At 65.1% G+C, this 21,605-nt stretch overlaps 1 protein-coding gene across 2 annotated transcripts; it reads right to left on the bottom strand.

Moving 5' to 3' along the window:
* Window positions 1-1,582: 1,582 nt before the first annotated feature.
* Window positions 1,583-9,702, bottom strand: CSF1 (colony stimulating factor 1). Of its 2 annotated transcripts, none has more exons than XM_083812914.1 (9): window positions 9,559-9,702; window positions 8,270-8,401; window positions 6,468-6,530; window positions 5,947-6,126; window positions 5,538-5,715; window positions 3,805-4,601; window positions 3,454-3,509; window positions 3,254-3,306; window positions 1,583-2,960 (listed from the first exon to the last, which is right to left on the bottom strand). In XM_083812914.1, exons 1-8 carry the CDS (start codon window positions 9,577-9,579, stop codon window positions 3,255-3,257), a joined length of 1,479 nt encoding a protein of 492 aa, XP_083669040.1. In that variant the 5' UTR covers window positions 9,580-9,702; the 3' UTR covers window positions 1,583-2,960; window position 3,254. The 2 variants fall into 2 exon arrangements, with proteins under 2 accessions (XP_083669040.1, XP_083669041.1); XM_083812915.1 differs by having other exon boundaries at window positions 3,805-3,932.
* Window positions 9,703-21,605: the final 11,903 nt, after the last annotated feature.

Genomic DNA, 21,605 nt, shown 5'->3' with positions numbered 1-21,605 from the left:
GCGACGGGGATGGCTCCACCACTCCCCCCTACCTATATGGTTCCCAAAAGCGGGCACTGAAAGCTGGTTTTGCCCCCCCAAACCTCCTCTCTGCGCTTTTGCCAGTTTGGGGGTGTCGGGGCGAGTATAGGTGGGGTGTAAATCCGGGAGGGGCTCCTCACCCCCCGCCCCGGCAGCCGGGATCTCCGCTCCGACAGCGCCACGCCGCCGAGCTGTGCTGCGTGGCCGCGGCCCCGCCATCATTCAGCTCCAGAGTTAACGCTCTCTCCTCTGCCGCCGGCTCCCACCTGGAGCCGCCTGCAGGGCAGGGGCTGCCTGCCCCCAGCCCCCCCAGCCCGGGCACCCTGCCCACCCCCTTCCCGCCGCCCGGGCAGCCTCTGCCCTTAAGCACCCCCCCACTGAGACCATAATGACTGTGGCCTGGATCGGCGGGATATATATAGGTCCCACTTCCTTGGGAAGGGGATGTGGACCTGGGAAACCCCCGGCTGCTGCTGGGGAGAGGAAGGGCAGGGCTGAGTCAGCTCCCCTCGAGGAATCCTGTTTGTCAGCAAACACGGCCCCAAAGCCCACAAAGGGCTCCCCGGCCCCATCCTGCCCCCCCTGCGAGCCATAGGGGCAAGCGATAGGGGCTCAGCCCCACACTGCCTGAGCCGCAGACCCCTCTCAGGCCCGTCGCGGGGCTGCAGACAGCTGCAGACAGCGGCAGAGCCCCCTCCTCGACCCCCCGCGTGCCCCCGGGGAGCCGTCTGTGCGCGGCGGCAGCGGGACAGGGGCTGGGGCAGCTGGAGGGGGGAGAAGGAAATAGCTCGCGGTGCGCTGCCTCGCCAAGCGAAGTGCTCGCAGGAAGCGGCCTCAAGTGTGTTTGCTTTTAGCAGCTGCTTCGCCTCCTTCCCATGCATTTTGGGGTTGGGGGGGGGTCCAGCCCCGCACCCTCACTCGCAGCGTAGGGATGCGGGTGGAATGCCCCGCGCAGCAGGAAGGCCGGATCCATCTTGCCGCCCTCCTGCCGCGGCCGTGAACTCCAGAGTGCATCAACAGGAAAAGGGCAGGGGCAGCGCAGACCCTGACCCCAGCACCGGCCCCGGGCCCTGGCCGCAGCCAGACCTCGCCCTGCAGCCCCCAGCCCCCCCGGGGGGGCTCCCTGCAGATCTGAGCCTCGCTCCTTGGACCAGTCCCAGGTCAGTGCTGGGGCAGCTGGAGCACCCCGGGGCCGGGACACTGCCTCCCCCGGCTTTCCTGCAGGGGAAGGGAGCGGGACAGCCCCCAGCTCCCTGCCAAGGGGCAGGGGGCCAGGCAGAGCAGCTGAAACGGCCCCCCCAGCACAGGCAGAAGTCACAGGTACGCAGCTGCACATGGAGCCATCCCTGTCCCCATCCCCGCATCCCTTCTGCTCTGCCAGCCAGGGCCCCCCTTCCACACCCCGCAGAACGTGCCCCCCATCAGCACAGACATCCAGGCTGGGACACCCCCATCCCAAGATGCATCCTCCTACTCCCCACCTCCCCCCCCCCCAGTCAGCTCCCACCATTGCAAAGTGCTACACATCTGTGTTTATTAATAATATTAAATATACAAGCCATTTTCTATTCTTTTCTTTAAATAGACTTCTTTAAATGACTTCATATAAAATATTTCACTGTATAAAAAAAAAGAGAAAAAAAAACAGAGGCAAAATGAGCCCATCCCGGTCCGACCGCAGGCTGTCTCCCCCCCCCCGTGCAAAGTGGTGCCAAGTCGGGGGCTTACACCAGCAGCGGGTCCAGCCCCAGCCTGGGCACCCTGCTGCGGGGCTTCCCTCCTGACTTACACTGGTCTCTCACCCCAGGAAACATCTCCTTTTGGCCGTCATAAATACACATAGAAAAATTAATAGTAATGCTTTAAAAAGTGTGGTTTGTTCCAATTTTCTTCTACTGTATAAAAATAATGCTTCAAATCCAGAGAGCAGCGCGGCCACGCTCAGTGCGGGGCCGGGGGAACGCCGCAGCGGGGCAGGATGGGGCCCAGGGCCGGGGCAGCTGCACCCCAAGGTGCTGCCGGTGCGCCCCGAGGCGGTGCCAGGCGGGGGCCGCTCCAGCTCCCACCCCCGCGAAAGCCCCTGCACCGCCGCCTTCCCCTGCTCCAAAGCACAGTTGCAAAACTCCAGTCTGGGGCGAGGCCAGCTCGCGGCAATAACCTTGTGGGGAGGCAGGAGCCGCCTCCCCCCCAAAAAAAAACCATTTCTGCCGGATAAAGGCATTTATCCGCCACATTAAAATAAAACCCTAATGCACAAAGCGGTGCCAGGCAGCTCCCAAGGCCAGCTCAGGTGCGTGGGACGTGCCACAGGGGCAGCAGGACGGGGATGGCACCGAGCGTCGCCCCCTGCCTGGGGGCATTAAATATTCACAGTGTGAGGGTTTCCCCTTGCAGTTCGGGGCGTGCAGTCTGTGCAGGCACGGGGAGGCAGACGGGTGGGGGGGTCCCGGCCAGGGCTCCTCAGCAGCTGGGGTGCAGGAGGGGTGCAGGGGGTGCTGCTCCAGCTCCTGCTGTGCCGGGGTGGGAGAGGAGCAATGGGCAGCGGCGAATCCTGGCCGGATCCGGGGAGCTGCTCCCCTCCGAGCTCCAGGCAGCGCAGCCCAAATCCGACCCCGTCCCCATCCCGGAGCCAGCGCCACGCTCCGTGCACCGCAGCCCTGCCTCCGCCGCCGGCCCCGCAGAGCCCCTTGGTGATGCTCCAGCGCCTTCCAGCCACGTGCTCCCGGGTGCCGGGGTCCCGCAGGGGGTGCGTCCCCCCCACCCTTCCGTCTTTGCCCGTGGTTTTGCAGTCTCCCGCCGTGGGGCTAGGGAGGGGGGAGTGTGAGCATCATCGCCGCCGGGGGGAGGCTGCAGCGGGGCCAGCGCGCACCGGCCCTTCTTCGCACAGCGAGGAGCATCCCCGTCCGTCCCCCGAGCAGCTTCACATCCCGCCTGGGGCCCTGGGGAGAGCAGGAGAAGTGTCAGTGGGCCACGAGGCTATGGTGGGGAGCAATATATTTTAAAAAATGGAAAAAAAAACAAATGCATTATTTAATATATTATTTAAATGCATATAATCCTAATAATGAATTAATAGGCTGCAAAACCGCACACTGGCAGCACCAGGGCACAGCCCTGCTCGTCCATGCGTCCCCACCCTGCTCAGCACTGCCAGCAGCTGAACAAAAAGCAAAGTCAGCGCCTGCAGGGACAGGGAGGGGTCCGGCCCCTGCCCCTGGGCCCCCCCACTCACCTCACAGCTCCTGCATCTCCAGCTCCGGGCACCCCCTCGCTCCCTGCAGCGCCCTGCAAAGAAAAGCCCAGGAGGGGATTAGGGCAGGATGGCCCCAGCTGGGGTCCCCAGGGCGGGGGCCACAGCCAGAGTGTGTGTGGGGGGGCTCCCTGGACCCCTCCACCAAGAGCTGTGATGGCACCGGGTGCCCCTGCACCCACCTCCGCTCTGGCTCCTCGGGGTCGCAGCCCCCCTCTTCCAGTGGCCGCTCCAGGACCTGCGTGGAGGGAGAGGGAACGGGGGGGTGAGCCCTGGGAACGGGGCTCCCAGTGGGGGAGGCTCCCACCCCCTACACTCAGGGGGACAAAACCAGAAGGGGGTAGGAATCTCCCCAGTAACACCCTTCCGCCCTGCTCTGCATCCCCCTGCCCCATAACAGGGGGCACTGACGGGAAGGGGGTTCACACAGTCCCCACGTCAACCCACGCGGCACCCCCCTGGAAATCCAAGAGACGAGTGGGGAAACAGAGGCAGGGAGGGACGAGGATGCTCGCACCCAGGGCTGGGCTCACCTTGGATTTATACTTGTAGAAGAGCAGCCCGCCCATGGCCAGCAAGACAGCCACGACGCTGGCCACCGCGACGTATATCAGGAGCTCCCGGCGGCTCTCCCTGGCTTTCGGCTCCTTCCTACGCTGCTCTGCGCTCAGAACAAAGCTCGAGTCAAAGCTGGGTCCGGCCCCGCCGTCCTCGGGATCCCGCAGCCGACTCAGCCCCCAGCCCCGCGCCCTCGCGCCGTCCCCGAGGCTGCCCGGCGCCCGGCCCCGCGCCGACGGGGCCATCCTGGAGAAGCGGAGCTGCGTGACCGGCTCGGGTGTCTCCGTGGGACGGATCCTGGCCCCGCGGTGGCCCACAGAGACAGTGCTGGGGGACGCTGCCGGCGTCTTGGTGCTGATCCTGCGGGGCGAGGAGGGCTGATCCGGGAGGACAGAGGCTCCGGTGCCCCCCTCCGCCATCCCGCGGGAGGGGATGGAGACATCCTCAGCCTCTGGGACGGCGGCGGCAGCCGGATCCAGGAGGGCTTCGGCTCCAGCCGTCTGCTGCATCGTGGGGGACACTGCTGGTTCCGTGTCACCGAGCCCAATTCCTGGGACCTCGTCGGTCCCTGAGCTGCCCTCCAAGCTACTGGGGGACTGAGACAGGGCTCTGCTGCCTAACTCAGCGAGGGTGCCATGGAGGAGGCTGAAAGGGACCCGGGCACTAGCAGGTGCCGCTTCTCTGCTGGCATGGGTGGCAGCGGATAGGGAGGGCTGGGTGGCAGAAGGGAGGGCAGGGGACAGGCAATTGCAGTCAGGATCTGTCCCCACACCTGAAAGAAGCAGAGAGAAGAGATGGCCGTGGGGTCACCAGCCTCCAAGAGGGGCAGACAGCAGACCTGAGGCAGGGGAAGCACCCCCAGCACCCCCACGTTCCCATGCGAACCAAACAGCCCCAAAAAGGAGAGCGAAGGGGAGGCAGGAAGCAGGCAGGGCCAGACGTGGCAGCGAGACAGAGGTGACAGGCACCAGGCAGGACGAAGCAAGCCCCATCACCGGGTCCCCTGAGCTGACAGCAGCGGGTTATCCACGGCCCAGCATCGCTGGCAGGAGCTGGCCAGGTTCAACGTCCCCACGGTGCGGTGGCAAGGCACAGCCCAGCACAGACGACAGTGAGACACCTCCTCCACGGGCATGCAGACAACAGCGTGGGTGCTCGCACAAGCACGGCTGGCAGCAGGGGCTCTTCCACCCCAGCGGGCAGCACTCGCCCTGGCGGCTCAGCCTCGCCCCGCCTGGAGGCATTTACTCCACAGGACCATTCCCAGGGGAAACTGAGGCACGGGGCAGCGACGGGGCTCAGCTGAGCTCATGCAGCATGCCGGCTCTTTTGCCAACCCAGATGCTCAGTCTTTGGAGACGAAGCCAAGCCTGATGATGCCTCAAGCCGTGCCGATGGAGCTGCCTCCTGACACCCCTCGGTGCCTCTCTCTGGCCTCGTTTCCAGCTGCATTTCCCATCCCAGCAGGATGCGGCCCCCTCTCTGAAGCTCTTCCCACCCCCAGAGGGTGGTTGGCCCCTTCCCCAAACGCAGACACAGAGCTCGCCGACACCACGGGGACGGCCACCAGCCGAGCAACGCAGACAGACCCACAGACACGAGCTGCGCCCACGTGTGCGCAGGAGGTGCACGCGCGGCTCTCAAGCTGCCCCATGCAGGCGAGCCCGCGCCGGGATTGCCAGGCAGAGGCAGAGCCCCGGTGCCTTACCTGGCGAGGAGCTGGGCTGCCTGGGCCCCACGCACATGCTGCGGTACACCTGGCTGCAGTCCTTCTCGAAGGTCTCCTTGCTCTGCAGCAGCAGGTTGATGTCCTGGAAGAACTGCTTCACCAGCGCCAGCATCTCGTAGGGGGACGTGGTGAACTCCTCGAAGCACATCTCTGAGAGCTGGAGGAAGAGTTGGGCTCAGCACCGGGTCCCAGCGCGTGCCCTGATCCTGCCCGGTGTCCCCGTTGTGGGTACGGTGCTGCACCCGCGGCTGGGCCTGACCCACTTAGGGGCTCCCCCCAGCCACCCAGCTCCGCTCCACTTCCAGGATGCGCCCACCCCACAGGCAAGCACCCGGCCCCATACCCCTGTGGGTCTGGCAGCCACCAGGCCGGGCAGGGGACCCCATACCATGCGCTCCTTGTCATCCTCCTCCCTGATGCAGGGGTCCACGTTCTCATCGATGCTGTCATACATCCTGCGCACCATCTGCATCTTCTTGGCATTGGAAGAGTTCTCCTTGAACACCGTTCTGTTCAGGATCTTGCCCAGCAGAGGAAAGGCAGCTTTCACATAGCAGACGGAGTCGCTCTGGGAGGGCACGGACCCCCAAGAGGAGAGACTGGTTACTGCATGGGTACGGGGAGCACCACCGTCCCACCCCCCCTAGGGAAACTGAGGCACAGAGACACAAAATGCTTTCCTGTGCTCCCACGGTCTGCCAGAGCTGAGACTTCACAGCCTGGCCAGAAGGGCTAGGAAGTTCCCCACGAGGGGCCTGACCTGCCTCCTGCAAAGGGGGACGATTGAGGGGACATGGGGTCTGTGGGCAAAAGGGGCGCACCCTGATATGGACACCCCAAAGCACCCAGGGAGCCAGCCCCAGTCCCTGCCCCCTTCCATCTCCCAGTACCCGCTGAGGAGCCACTCACCAGCTGCACCTTACTGATGAACTTGAAGGAGACCCTGCCCGGATGCTGCATCTGGGTGTCCGCCTGCAGGGACAGAGCAGGGTGTCACCCCACAGCCACGCAGCGCAGCGGGAGGGGGCACGACCCAGCCCTGCCGCCTGGGTGTGCACGAGCCCCCCGGACCCACAGTGCTGGGGGCTCCGCTCCCCCCCACCCCGATCCCACACCCTCCTCCTCCTCCAGATGCTCCCCTAAGGTCAAGGCCAGGTCTCTCCTCCCGCCAGCATGGCCCCGTACCAGGGACGTCCTGCCTCCCCCACCGCTCCCTCCCCATCCATCATCCTCCTCCTCCTCCCCCCCCCTCCCAGCCCAGCTCGTGCTGCAGCCAGGCTGCGAAAGAGCATCTGCCGCCTCCTGCACCGGGGCACTTCGCAGCACGCCGGGGTGCGGCCGTGACACCGAGGTCACAGATCCCCGGCTCTGCGCAACGCTGGGATCCCGCAGGCAGCGCGGCCGCCCAGACCTGAGCCGAGCCCCGTGCCATGAACATTTCCCATTGCAAAAGGAGGAAAATCCCCCAAACAACCGCCCCAAAGGCGAGCCCTCCTCCAGGGCGTGCAGCCCGCCTCCGGGCCCGCATCCCAGGCTGGGAGGGCGCGGGCTGCCAGAAGAGCTGTGCCGTACTGGAAACAATTGCTCCATTATCCCGCGGGGCTGCAGCGAGGGCCGGCTCTGCAAACGCCTTTGCACGGCCAGAGGAGGAGAGGGCTGCGATTCCAGCAGGGAAACCGTGGCTCTCATTCAAACCTGCACCATCCCCTTTCTCCCCCCGCCACGCGCCCGTTTTTGATCCCGGTGGGCTGCAAAGCAAAGGCTTCCTGGGGGCACAGGGCTGCAGGAACAGCCCGGGCAGAGGAAGCCGAGCTTGCAGATACAACATCTGCCAGCTCCTGGCACCGCAGCTTGGTGCTTGAAGAGGAAGAGGTAAAGTGAGCCCGGACATAGCGGTTACATGCTAAGAAGTGGCGGCTGAGCTCAGTGCAGGATTCAGTGGCACCACCGCTGCCTCTTGCTCCCTGTTAGCTGCGAGCCCAGCAGCACTGCAGCGGCAGAATTTAATCTGCGACAAACGCATCCGTACAAATCCCTGTGTGCCCCTGATTCCCGTGTCTCCCCTCAGCATCCGCGGGCAACCACGTAATTCCCCCTCAGAGGTGAGCCAAGGGCCAGCACAGGATGCGGCCCCGGCAGCGGGGACGGGGCCAGGATTTATCTCCCCCGGGGAGAGTGCGAGCACCCGGCACTGCCGATGGGCCACGCGGGGCGAAGGCACCCGTCGCACCAGCCCGGCTGGCTCCATCGCCTGGCCGGCGGCCCCCCTCGCTGCCTGCCACCCACCCACAGCCCCATTGCCAGCCCAGCTTCCAGGCAAGCAGCTGGACTCAGGAATGCAGCCAGATTCCTTGGCTTAACCCCTGCGCGGCCGCCGCAGCCTGGAAAACACCACAGCCCCAGTCCCCTCCGCCGCTTCCCCACCGCCCCCTGCCCCGTGCTCTCTGTGGCAGACGCTGGTGCCCATTGCCCCCTTCCAGCTCACGGCCCCAGCTGTTTCTCCCACTGGCACTTTTCTGCAGCCACCCTCGCTCAAGGCACGGCGGTGCATCGCTCCCAGCTCCCACTCGTGCCGGGTGCCCACTGGTGCCCGGCTCCTGGGTGCCGTCACTTTGCTCGTGGAGCCGCCAAAGAGCTCACGGGGGCTGACTGGCACCCACCCGGCCCCAAGCAAGCCTCTGTCCCGCGGCAGGGCCCAGGAGGGCACTCACCAGCTCCTCCAGCTCGGCCAGGTGCTTCTCTGTGATGATCTGCTGGCAGTAGCTGTTCTGCTCTGTCTCATGGATGCTGCAGACGAGGAGGAGGAGGAGGGACGACAACAGGGTGCAGCGGAGCAGGCACACCTGAGCACAGCAGAGCAACGGCTTGGAGCGGTGCTGGACCACTGAGCCCCCCGCCCTTCCCTGCCTCCCCCCCCCAGAGGAGCCACCTTTGCAGTGGACGACACACACAGACACGCACCCCGGCTCTCCCACCCGTGCCCATGCCATCCTGCTATTTTCAGGCACCAGGTCAGCGGGGAATTTCCCAGGCCCCGGCAGGCACAGGGGCCGAATGGCCGAGGCACAAGCCCCCCCCCCCCCATCCAGCCCCGTCCCCTCTCCCCACCGTGGCTCTCCTGCCTCCCCCCCAGCTGGGGGCAGGGGCGCCGAGCCACCCACCCCCAAAAATGCTCTCCCACCCTCCGGACCCCCCAGCCTCCGCCGTCTGCACCCGCAGGGCTCTTTCCACGCGTCGGCTCTGGCATCACCCCAACGTCCCCCCCAGCTCCCTGCGAGCCGCGGGGAGGCCCGAGCACCCCGGGGGGCAGCGGGGCTCCGCCGGGGCTCACCCCCCCGCGCCAGGGGCTGGGCAGAGCCCCCCCGTGGGGGACACGCGTGTCCCTCATCCCGGCACCGAGGGGGTGCCCGGGTGGCGGCCGGGGGGAATTTCCCTGGGAGCCGGCCCAGAAATCCTCCCGGCTTGTGAAACTGCGGATGCTGCCCGGGGCACCGGCGGGCCACGGCCACGGCTGGCTGGAGCCTCGCCCCGCCGGGACGGGGCTGGGGACCGGGACCGGGACCGGGACCGGCGCTGGGACGGAGCCGGGGTCGGAGCCTCCCGGGGACGGGGATGGAGCCGCACCCCGCCGGGGGCGGGCTGGAAGCGAGAACCGGGACGGGGCTGGGAGCGAAAGCAACCGGACACAGGGGCCGGGATGGGGCCGGAGCCTCCCGGCGCCGGGGACGTGGCCGGATCCGAGGGTCTCCAAGGGGGGGCACTCGCCACGTCCCCCTGCGAGCCCCGGGCGGGGACACGGGGGCCGGGACGCGGCGGGGCGGGGGGGCGGGGGGGGGGCACCCGCGAGGAGGGGGTGGGAGGTGGGGGGCGCACAGGTGGCAACGGGACCGGAGCTGGGAGGGGGGGGGAAACGGGGGGGAGGAGGGAGGGGGGGCGGGGGTCTCCCGGAGCCCGGCGAGGAGCTCAAGGGGTGGGCGGGAGCGGGGGGGCGCGGGGGTACCTTGGCTCCGAGGCGGGGCATGGGGGCTGCCGTGGGGCCGGGGTGCCGCGGGCCGGGCGGTGCGGGCGAGGCGGCGACCGGGGCCGGGCTGAGCCGCCGCCGCCGCCGCGCTGCCCTTTATAGGGCCGCGGCAGCATGTGGTTTATGAGAAAGGGCTGGCGGGCGGCCAGCCCCCGGCGCGCCGCGGCGCGGCCCCGCTCGGCTCCGCTCGGCCCCGCTCGGCTCGGGCCGGGGGGCGCGGGGCGGCCCCGCCACCCCCCCCCGTATCCCCCTCCCCACCTCCCCCCTCCCCGGCTCCCCCCCCGTCTCCCCCGCGCACGCAGGCACATGCACGCGCACCCGCTTGCGCGCGTCCAGGCCTTGGAAAGGGGGGGGGGAGATGGGGGGGGGGGCGTCGGACACCCGCTCGTATGCGCGGGCACGCCGCGGGCACGCGCACACATGGACACGCACGCACGCAGCTGCGGGCACAGCCCTGGAGCTTGCACGCGCGTGTGCGCGCAATGCACGCCCCTCGGATCGTGCGCCTGTGCACACGCGTCCAGGCACGGCCCCGGCACGTGCACAAGTGTCTGTGCACGCACAGCGCTTGGAATGTGCATGTGTGCGTGCACACGCGTCCAGGCATGGCCCTGAGGCGTGTACACACGTGCACACCCCTTGGAACACACACGTGTGCGTGCAGACACAGCCCTGGGACGTGCACACGCGTATGTGCGCGCACACCCCTGGGATGTGTCGGTGCATACACACACACAGACAGGCACACCCCCGCATATGTACGCGCATGCACACACACGAGCACACATGCACAGCCCTGTGCACACACACACACACGCACATACAACACACACACAGCACCCCACATGCATGCACAGCCCCCACACCTGCACACAGACGCAGTCCTGCATGGACACCCGTGCAGGCACAGACATACACATGTGCACGCCCAAACACACACTGCTGTCGTGTACAATTGCATGAACTCCTACATGCACACACACTTGTGTAGCCATGCAGCTGTGTGCGCACCTGTACACACCCATTGTGCACACAGGGTGTAGAAACACAGTCCCTACATGGGATACAGAAACGTGCTCATACACAAACACACGCACCAGTGCAGCACACGTGACTTTGCGCCTTGCTTTTTGTCCATGCCAGACGTTTTCCTGCAGGAAATCCTGCAGGAGAAAAGCCCTTGTGAAAAACTTCTGCCATGCAGAGGGTTGGAGGTGATTTGGGACAGGGTGCCCACGCTGCACCCGGCAGGGTGCAGGTTGCAGGGCTCCTGGGATGCTGCTCGGGGCAGCGAGTGCCGGCAGGTGTGAGCAGGGCAGGAACAGAGGCACCCCGGGACAGGAGGACGATGAGAGGCCCCAGGGCATTCGGCTGATTCCGGCTCCCCCCAGCTGCTTTTCCTATTGCTGGTGCCAGGCAGCCAGTGGGCTTGGAGGTGTGGGAATGGGTCTGCGTGCATCGTCACGCAGGGACAGAGCCATGTATGCATGAACGGATGCGTTCGCATGGGCGTGCGAGGACAGATCCGTGTGCACGGATGTGTATGGATGGCTCCACGTGTGCATGAACAGCTCCACTTGTGTGGGTGTGCACGAAGGGATCCGCGAGTGCACAGATCTGTTCATGCACTCCTGTGCACACAGGTCCATCTGGGGACACGCCACCACCAGGGACACAAAAGCCACCAGTGTTAAGGCGCTCGGCATGCAGAAAGCCCCACTCTCTGCTTTTGGGGTTTTCCTGCTCTTTGCCTGTTTGTTTTGCATGCAACTGGAAACAATTAGTTGCCAAGAGGCAAAATGTTTGCTTGCAAAGTGTTTGTCACACCAACAGGGAAGCAGAAAGCAAAATACTCTGCAAACGCAACTAGATGCAAGCCCTGGGCTGCAGCGGTGACAACGGCGCAGTGACAAGGGGCCACGTGTCGGTGACAGCCACCACATCCGAGCTTCGAGGAAGCGGCAATATCAGCTCCTCGAGGCCGGAAACGCCAGCGGGGTTTCAGAAGCTGCTGAGGGTTTTTCTTGGAGCTGAGATAACCCAAGAGAGCAGAGGGACGGGGCTGGGGAACTGACGAGGAGCGATGGGGATTTGGGGTCAGGGCAGAGCTGGGAGCCATCCGGGGATGGGGACAGCAGTGACAGCCCCCAGAGGGCATCACATCTGCACCCACGGGAGCCACGTGCGCGAGCACCCTTCTCACCCACGGGTGCCCTTTAGGATCTGCGCTCGGATAAGCATCGATGCTGGGGATGCTGGGGAAGGGAGAGGAAGGATGCTGGGGTTAAAAGCGAGCTGCACTGCTGAGCACCCCCCTTCTCCCCCAGCTGCCGAGATTGTTCTCATTTTCCACCATGAGCTGTCAGAGGCTTAGCGGCGCCTGGCAGTGGGAGGATGCCGAGGTGGGCACCCAAGGGACGTGGCCGGGTGACGCCGGCCTGGGGGTGACTCACGGGGACCCCGTGCACACGCGTGGGGCCCTTGTGCACCCGCTGAGGGCTGCGCTGCTCCTTCTCTCTTGCACACTCCCCCCCCCCCCCCCTTTAAGTGACCGGAAAATTGTCACAGCCCAGAGTCATGGGACAGTGTCGTCCTATCGCTGGTGAACGCGGGCAGGGGTTTGGACGGACGGCGCCGCGCTCGGGTTAATAATCCACCCCCTGCGCGCAGGAGGCAGAGGAAGCAGCCGCCTCTTTTATTTTGGCAGGGAAGTGCTGTCACGCCTCCTCCCCTCCCAAACCTGCCGAAATCCCTGAGTCATGGGGCAGAAATAGACACGGCAGCGGGAGCTTAGGGGTGACCGGCAGCAGCATCTCCTTAGTGATGCCGAATTTGTGGGAGGGGGAACAGGGCAAGGGCCCCTTCCCAGTTGCAAACTGGGACCAGCGGCCCCATCACCACTCTGGTGTTGCCTGGTGGCTGCTGTCACCATCTCCCCCACAGCCATCCCCAAGCCAGGGGCTGTTACCTGGCGGAGAAAGGCAGGATGAGGCCGTGGGGCTGAGGGCGTCGTCCCGGGCTCTGCTCGGCTCTGGGCTGCCGATGGTTGTGGTCCCTGCTGCTCCAGGGGCTGGCGGTCCATGTCTGCCGGCCCCCAGCCCCGGGCAGCCCCAAGGGAAGGGGCAGGATGCAGGATGCTCCCGGCTCCAAAGGGCCAGGCACCAGCAAGATCCCATCTGCAACCACGTCTCCTCCTCCGCACCCGAGGTTGGAGCACCCAGGAAACCTCAGCCCAACCCCAGCCACGCGGGGAGCTGGAGGGGGGCAGCGTGGTCAGACGTTCCCCCTCTTCCCAGCCCCGATGGGAGCAGAAGCACAGCCCAGCCCGGTGCCTCCTTCTGGCAGGCTTTTTAGGGATGGCAAACACCAAGGGGTTCTTGGGGTGAACCCTGCAGCACAGCCAAAGCCGTCCCAGCTCCCTGCATGGGACATGCAATCAGGCTCAGCCCACGCCTCCATCGGCTTATCTGGAAATCTGCTGAAGTCACATCTGCCCACTCGCCACACTACAGAGAAAGTTATTTCCAGCAAGGAAGTGCTGCGAGCTCCTCATCTGTTCCTTTCCCGCTGATTCACCCTTGGGCTCAGGCGCTCTCTCGGGCTCTGCTTTGCCCCTGTGCCAGTGCTGCTGTGGGACCGGGGTGGGCAGGGAGGTGCATGCCAGGCTGGAAATCCCCGTGGGAATGCCCCGCACCAGTCCTTGAGGAGCCAGAGGAATGTGGCCGGCAGTGCTGGAGACTGCGGGTGTCACGAGAAGATGACGGGACAAGGCTGAAGCCATCACCCCACAGCAATCAGTGCCACAAAATCCCCCCTCCTTCCCTCCTGCACCCTCTGCCCCTGCTCCTCAGAGGGACCCGCCAAACACCCTCGCGCACCCGCTGTGCACGGGGCCCTGCACCCCCTTCCTGGGTGGGTGCTGAGGTCCCCATGGGAGGGCAGCGCTGCAGGACACTGGTGCAGGGCTTTGGGGATTTGGTGGCTGCTGGCGGGACAGGCTGGGAACCGCAGGGTCAGGCTGCATCTGCGAAGAAAGTCCTGTTTATAGTTATCGTAACCCAGGGTCTGGCCGCTTGCAACCACGGTGGCTCTCGGGAGACTTCCCCGCTCCCCCCCCCCCCCCCAGCTTGTTGGGGGGTCCCTGGGCAGGAGCCAGCAGGATAAATCCCATCCCTTTCACTCAGGAGCGGTTCCCCACACCAGTGGTGTGTGCCATGTGGCTAGGGGGGACAGAGGACGCGTGATGGCCCCAAACGTGTCCCCAGCGCGTCCCCAGCGCATCCCCAGCACGCCGCGGCTGAGTCACGCCGGGCTCCAGCCCCGCTCTTCCCTCCACCGGCACCTCAAGGCCGAGGAATGCAGCCAAGCCCAAGGCAAACGCCTTCCTGGGGCTGCTGCTCGCCGGGACGGGCCCTGCCGTGGCCCCAGCACCCATCAAGATTTGGGGGGGCAGGGTGGGGGCAGGAGCTGCCACCAGCAGCCCCATGGTTGCAGCGCTTACAGCGTGGCGGCAGGAGGCTCCGCACCCCACGCAGATCCATGCAGCAACATGGGGGCTGCACCCATGGGTGCCCGGGGCTCCCCAGTACAGCCAGAGCTGAGGTGCTGGGGTGCTGGGGGGGGTGGGCAGCCCCCAGTTCCCTCCACCCCCTGCGCAGCCCTGCGCACTGCTGGCTTGGCACCCCCCGCTGCCTGCGGTGCAGCGTGGGCGCAGCCCCAGCACCCCCCGCTCAGCCCGGCTGGAGCCAGGCGGGTGCCACCCCACGGGGGGGCCCGGGGGCTGCGCTGGGAGCAGCTGGGCACAGATGGGGGAGGGGGGACGGGACACAGCGCGTCTCTGCGCCAGGAGCGGGGGATGGATGGGCAAAGGGCTTGGGAGCGCTCCAGGGAAGCCCAGCAGTGGCGCCGCGGGGGGGAGAACCGTCGGCACCCAAACCAGGGGGGGTCAGGGGCTCCCGGATGCCGCAAGGGCCAGGCAGGAGCTTTGACACAGCTCTGGCTGCTGCATCCAGGCCGCTCTGCTGGACAACACAATCGCTGTCCTTTGTGTGCACCCAGATGGCCGAATCCCCCCCCCGCCGCCCTCGAGCGGGGTGCCTGCACCCCACAGGGGACAGTCCCCAGGCTGTCAGGGTCGCACCCCCATGCCGGCCCCACGCACGGGGCAGGGGGGGTGCTCTGCTCCACCAGCCCCGCTCCCCGCCATGGAGATGCTGCCCGGGCAGCGCGGGGAGGGTCTGGATCGGGCCCGGCCACCCCGGGCACAAACAGAGGAGCTGCTTGTCCTCCCCGGCAGGGCTGGTTGTTTATCTGCAGCCAGAGCTGTTTACATCAGCCACTGGCCCCGATCACACGCAGGCCCCGTCCCCGCCTGCGCCCCCGCCATGGCCCTGGCTCCCCAGGTGCCGCCGGGGCTGTGCTGGGGACGAGGGAGGAGGGGGACGGGACAGGCTGTGTGCGAGAGCCATGCGAGGGCTGAGTCACGGTCCCAGCCTGCTCCACACCCACCGCCCTCCTGCTCTGGGGCCAGGAGCTCTGCCCCGTGCAGGATCCATCCCCGGGAGATGCTGAGCCCCTTCCCCTGCTCGCATCTGTCCTTGGCAGCTGGGGTGGCCCCCAAAGCAGGGGCATCTCCCTCCTCTGCCAGGCAAAGTCACGCTCTGGGGGACAAGGACCTGTCCCCAGGGTGCTGTGCTCTGTGCTGGAGGTTGCAGAGTGCAGCGGGACTCAAACGCCATCATCTTCCTCGTTGTGGATGGAGACGGAAGGAGACAAACATCGATGGGGCCATCTGGATGGAAAGGCAAACGGACAGACAGGCAGACAGCTCAGTTACCAAATTGACCTCCTTCATGGCACAGAAAGCCATAATTTTACAGCCCGGTGCTGTCCTCAATGTCTGGAGGCTGCCCCATGCCAAGGGGAATGCCAAGGGCCCCGCTCGCCAGGGAAAGAGCCCGCGCCTCCAGGAGGAAGTGGCTCCTGCCAGGAATGCGAGGCATTACTCAGCCTGCCGGCCGTGGATCAGCTGTTTGGCCACTGCGAGGCTGTTTTTCATTAGGAGCAGCGGTTTCACCGTAAAGCTGCCTCCTCCCTCCAGCGCACGGCTCCAGGACAGCCCCCGGAGCCCCAGCCCTACCTGGGGACCGGGGTGCCCGTGCAGCCCGCCGGTGGTTTGGCCCTAATGAGCCTTGGCTGCAGGAGAGTGTGGCTCGACGCCTGGATCCAGCCCCCCCTCCGCCACAGGGACATGTTTTGGGCTGGTCTCGATGTGCACTTGCCGGCTGGGATGCTCGGAGGGACCACGTGGCATCGAGGGGGCCACCGCTGGCACCCCGCTTTCGTGCGCCCCTGTGGTACACGAGTGCTGCGAGCCCAGCGGGGCTGGCAGCCCTGCGCCCCGGCACCGGCTGAGTCAAACGGGTCGCTTTGGGCTGAAAAGGGGAGATTTGGACCCACTACAACTGCGTGAAAGGGAGTTGGGGGTGTTGCACAAAGCTTTCCAGCCTTATTCTCCAGCCAAACTCTCTGCTTGGAAATGGCCTGGAATCCACTTGCTTTTATTAAAATCATCTTTTGGGCTCTGGGAAACCAAATGCCTCACAAGCAACACCAGCTCCAAGGCCCCGCTACCAGGCAGCCCTCGCCCCGTGTCACGAGGGGGGACACGGCGGGACCGAGGAGCAGCCATGCTCTCGCGGTGCACGGCTGCCGTACAGCACACAGAGCTGCTCCCACGCTCCCTGGTGCTAAATCCGGCCTCCCCTTTCCTCGCAGCTGGCCGAGGCTTCCCCAGCCTCCATCCTGGTGGCCTCAGCTTCCCTCCTGTGGGGACGTTTCCCACCCTGACACCTTCACTTTCCCTTTTTCCCCATCCTCCTCCATGACCCCCATCCACGGCCGAAAGCAGAGCTGAGCAGCCTACAGCGAGGGGGTGAGGGGACTCGGACTGCTTGCACATGGTTGTGGTTGTAGATTCCAGTTTTTGATGCATTTTTTGCTTTTGTTTTTCAAAACAGGGCCCTTTCAGCACGTGAATTGTTCCCCTCAGCCAGGGAATGAGAAAATGCCTGCAGGAGCAGATGCTGCAGCGCGGCCTCGCTCACCCTCCTGCCCGGTCGATAGAGCCTCGTGTGCCCGGCCGCAGGGACATGCACCTACGCCAAGAGCATTGTATCATCCCCGGGACAGCACAAACAACCTTCAGCCACCACCAGAAAAACAGTCTGATGCATCTTGGCATGTGCTGCTACGTCTCCACCCATCCTTCCGCCGGCCCCTCGCATCCCCCGTGAACCCCGCTGCAGGCGGCCGAGATGCATCGGCAGCAAAAAACACCCAGGGGCTTCTTCCAAACGCCCCTCGCTCGTGCTGGCACAAGGACGGCTGCGGAGAGCAGAAGCCTGGAGGGGGACGTTTGGTCACCCCGACGGGTTCACCCCAAGCTGCGCCGTGCCTGGGTGCACGCTCTGCCCCGGAGAAAGGTGCTGTCGCAATGCAGCCAGCGGAAACGGTGCCCAGCGAGGCTGAAGAGCACGAAACCGTGGTGGGGAACCTGCGAGGGCAGGGGTGGCCCTGGAGAGAGGGCGACGCTCGGGGGCATGGGGGGCTGCTGGGGCCCCTTGCCTGCTTGGCCAGACCCTGAGTTTGGGTCATCCTCTGCGCCTCTGCAAGGGTGGGATGCAGGCCGGGGACACGAGGCAGGACTGGGACAGGAGGCTGAGCGCCTCCGAGCCAGGGAGAGTCAGCACCTCCCAGAGGGATTCCTCCCATCCCGAGCAGTGTAAGAGGACCGGCCCCAGGATCCCTGAGGATCAGGGGGTGGCTCAAATCTGGGGGGCTGAGATGAGCCAAGCAAGTCCCAGCTCAACATGGGACCCACTTGCCCGTCCTTCCCCAGGGGAGGGGGCTCCATGCTGCTCCCCCTGCCCGGCGGTGCAATGGGGCCAGTCTGCCAATGCCCCCCCCACCCCCCTCGGTGCTCCTAATTAAGCATAATGCAGCGGAATTTAATCCCGCGGCCACTGCTGTCGTATCTGGAGGCTCGCGTGGTCTGCTCGCAGCCCTGCTCCATTCCCGAGCAACCACAAGAGTTTTCCATCCTCTTTTGATTAGCGTGCGGTCGCCGCCCCACAGCTCCCCGCCAGTTTGCCCCGAGCGGGGCCGGCAGCCCCCCGCGCACCCGGGGAGGTGGGCCCTGGCCTCACCAAGCGGCCCCCTTCTGACAAAACTCACAGCCTCCCCCCCGGCACGGCTGTCCCATCAGCTGGGGGGGCACTTTTCTTCTGCCCCAAATCAACCCGTTTCTCAGAAAACCATCCCAAGATGGGAGTCAGCTGCTGATCAAAAGGGAGCTGGCCCCTGACCTTCCACCCCGGAGCTGCCAGGCCAAGCCGGAGGCTTTGCTGTGCTCTTAAGCATAGCCAAAGAAACAGGGCTTTGCTCAGCCAAAGGCAGTGGCACCACCCCACAGCCCAGTGATGGGGGCCCTGGGAGCCCCCCACCCCCACCCCTTTGGGGAGCACCCAGCTGGGGAGGGGACACGGCCCCCCCCGCCCATGCTCCCTGATGAGATAAACCCCACCAGGAGCTTTCAGGTCCCGGCCACCAGCAGGTCTCTCCTGCTGTCCCCATGCCCCCAAACCCTTCCCGGGCCCCCCCAAACCCTCCTGGGCCCTGTCCCCGCTCGGAGGAGCTGCAGCAGCCGTGGCTCAGCCACATATGGGTCTGATTTTCCAGGCAAAGCCACATTTGCCTGTGGGACGGAGAGGCTGCTCTGGGAAGCCCCGCGGGAGCAGAGGACGCAGCCAGATGCCAGGCTCAGGATGTGGTCACTTGGCCAGGAGGAAAGTGGGGCTGGAGGGGCACGGGGTGAGCGCCGCTGGTTTGGGGCAGAGGCAGGAGAAAGCTCCCCCCCCCCAGCCCACTCGGAGGGGCCCAGCCAAGAACAGGCTCAACATGGCCCTGGAGAGGGGATGACGCGGAGCTGGAAGCACGTCCTGCTGCGAGCCGAGGCGCTCCATGACCTCATCACCACGTGCTCCTGATGAGGAAGGAAAAGAGGAAAAGCATCTTTTATAAAAAAATAACCTTTGCCCGGGCTTCTCCTCGGGGAGAGAGTGTGACCCAGGGCCAGCACCATTCACCCTTTCCACGACAGTGAGAGACGGTGAGCCCTCTGGCCACGAGGCGCCCTGACTCTGCTCCCCCATCCCCAGGACACGGGGACAAATACATGGACAGGGGGATGGATATGGGGACATGGGGACGTAGCCCAAAGCCGTGCCGTAGCTGAGATCCACCTCCCCAAACCCGCCTCTGCCATGCCCCCGGGGCACCCAAGGTTGCCACCGTGCTCCTGTGGGTGCCGCGTCCCCCCCGTGTCCTCAGCACGCACGGAGCTGAGCTGAGCGGCTTCGCAATGCAGTGGCCAGCATTGGGAAACAGGGGCAGGGGAAGTCGTGTCTGGGCTAATAAACACATCGAAACCGTTTGTGGTTTCCGCGTGGGCCATGTCCCCCCCCTCCATCCACTGGAGACGCCCCCAGGCTCCCTGAGCATCCCCCGCAGCCAGCCCCATGCCAGCACAGCCAACAGGCAAGCACAGGAAGGGAAATGCCAGTTAATGAGAAGGAAAACAAATTCTTTCCAGGGAGCATGACATAGCGCTGGGACGGGGCCCATCTCCTTCCCCAGGGATGCCCGATTGGTACCCGGCCAATGTGGAGCCGCTGGTTCCTCTTCCCCAGCATTGGGGCGGTTTCTCGAAGGCCCCGGGGCACTCTGCCTTCACCCCATCCCTTCCCCATGTAGCTGGGGCTCAACGTCACCACAAAATGTTTGACCCCAAAAGCAGCACCTTTGCTTCAGGGGGAAAAAACAAACCAACCAACCCAACCCCAGGGAAGCCATGGGGTTGCCCTGCCTCTCCCAGCCCCAGATGGAAAAATGCAGTTTGAAACTGGGGCCACTCATGGGCTGACATCCCTTTTTGGGGGGAGGTTTGCAAGGAGTAGGGATGGGAGGCACGCGTGCCGCCCCCGGAGGTGCTTCACCCTGCTCCCCGTCCCGTTCCCTAGGTGAAGGTTTTGTTTGGACCAAAACCCTCAGAGGCAGAGCGCTCGGGGCTGCGGACGGAGCCGCTGCGGCACCGCAGGACCGGAAAGCAGAGGGGAGACCTCGAGGAAACGCCTGACTGCCAACCTCCCCCCCAAACGCCCCACCAGCCGCGTGGTGACAACGGGTGACACCGGTGACTCAGAGGCAGCGGGGAGGGAGCACGTGCCCCGTCCCTGCCTCGCTGCCACTGTGCTGGCCCTGGCCCCAGCACACCGAGCCCAGCACCCAGCCCAGGCGCTGCGGGGACAGACTGGTGCTGAGCATCCTGCCCACGGTGCCCACAGCCAGGGCAGGAGGCACCTGCAGCAGGACCATCTCCAGGCTGCGGGTTTCAGAAGAAATAAAGCCCCAAAAGGTGCAAACAAATCGCTAGCTCCTCTTCACACGGCACCTGGCACAAGGGACGGAGCAGGAGCTGAGCTGTTATTGCAATTGAGAGAAGATGGGTAGGATTTAGGAGCAGGACTGGGACAGGAGCCCAGCAGCCTCCCTCCTTCTCTCCAAAAAAAATCATTTACTGAGCCCGGAAGGCAAATTTATCCTCCCCAGTACCAGGGCAAACACTTGGCCACTGTTTTCTGTCAGCTCCCAGGATTCACCCGGACCCGAGCGGCTGAGCATCAGCCAAGCAGTTTTTTCCCCTCTGGAAAGGGAAAAGTGGATCCTGGCGGGGCTTTGCTGGGCAGGCTGGGGGCAGGGGGTAATTCCTGGGAAGAAGCACGCAAGCACCGGGGGGCTGAACTCAGCACCATCCCACCCGCAGCTCTCAGGGCCGGGCTGGGAGATGGGGCCATGAGCAGGATCCGTCCCCAGTGGTTCTGGAGCAGGTGGCTGCGCTGGGGGATGCTTGGCGTGCTGGAGGCACGGCTCACACCTCCCTGCACACCGCACGCTGCTTTCGGGCTGTTTCCCCCTGGGTTTCACGCATTCCAGCCGGGCTCCGCTGCTGAGTCACACTTGGCCGGCAAAGGGGACCTGGCGGAGGAAAAGGGACTCCCCCCCCCCCCCCATCTGACACCCTCTCGGTAGCCCAGCGGGCCAGGGCCATGCAGGGACACCCGCACTAACGGGGCGCTGGTGTCACCAGGGCTCCCAGATTAATGGGGCATCCTCACCTGTGGGGTCCCCTCACCTCCAAGGAAACCTTAATGGGACACCCTTGTCCCTGGGTACACGTGGTTCGGGGGCACCCTCCTCTCCAGGTCCACCTTGGCTCAACAGCACCGCTGCTAACAGGGAACCCTCATCTCTGAGGCACCCTTATTAATGGTTTGCCTTCATTAACGCGACAGCCTCCTCTGCAGCACATCCTGCTCCGGTCCCATCGTTGAAGGTTCCCAGCCCTGTTTGGCAGCCCTACGGTGCTGCATCCCTTGGGTTTGGGGGCCAGATGCCTTCGGGGTACCGGAGGTTGCCAGGGGCTGCCAAGCATCACCTCTGCCCCCCAGCGTGTGAGCAGCTCCGGGCCTGGCTTTGCGCTTGCAGAGCAGGAAACCAGCTGTGGCGTGGAAGAAAGGAAAGATTTAGTTTTCCTCCTCCATAGGAATGAGACTGGGGGAAGGAGAAGTGGCTCTGTCCTGGGCGGTCCCAGCAGCTGGTTTACTTTCCTCCCTGCATATTTGGGAGGGTTTTTATTTAGCTGATACAAACGATGTTCGAGATCCTTTTTATTCTAGTTTCCTCCCGGCAACAGTCCGAGATGAGTCAGAAATCAAAAAAAAAAAAAAATAGGGGAAGCAAAGGCAAAGCTCCCACCTCTCATGCAGCTGGTGCCAGAGCTGCCGGTGGAGCCACGGAGGTGTTGGGTGCTCACCCCCAGACGGGTCTGGGGGGACTTGGGGGAGCACTGCTGCTCCCTGCACTTGGGGTGCCGGCATCAATTACTCAAGGCTGGGTTATGCTGGGCG

The sequence above is a fragment of the Anser anser genome (genome assembly GCF_964211835.1).
Source record: "Anser anser genome assembly, chromosome: 27".
Classification (NCBI taxonomy): domain Eukaryota; kingdom Metazoa; phylum Chordata; class Aves; order Anseriformes; family Anatidae; genus Anser; species Anser anser.
The sequence above is the reverse complement of the archived record's forward strand: the minus strand, read 5'-3'. Positions and strand labels throughout refer to the sequence as shown.

What these genes read in the sequence shown, in the direction of transcription:
- CSF1 (XM_083812914.1), bottom strand. Translation starts at nt 9,579, where the DNA reads ATGCCCCGCCTCGGAGCCAAG. An exon ending in GCAGCCCAGCTCCTCGCCAG is followed by an intron (nt 4,602 to 5,537) that starts GTAAGGCACCGG and finishes TGCTTCTTTCAG; the next exon opens with GTGTGGGGACAGATCCTGAC. An exon ending in CCCGAGGAGCCAGAGCGGAG is followed by an intron (nt 3,307 to 3,453) that starts GTGGGTGCAGGG and finishes TTTTCTTTGCAG; the next exon opens with GGCGCTGCAGGGAGCGAGGG.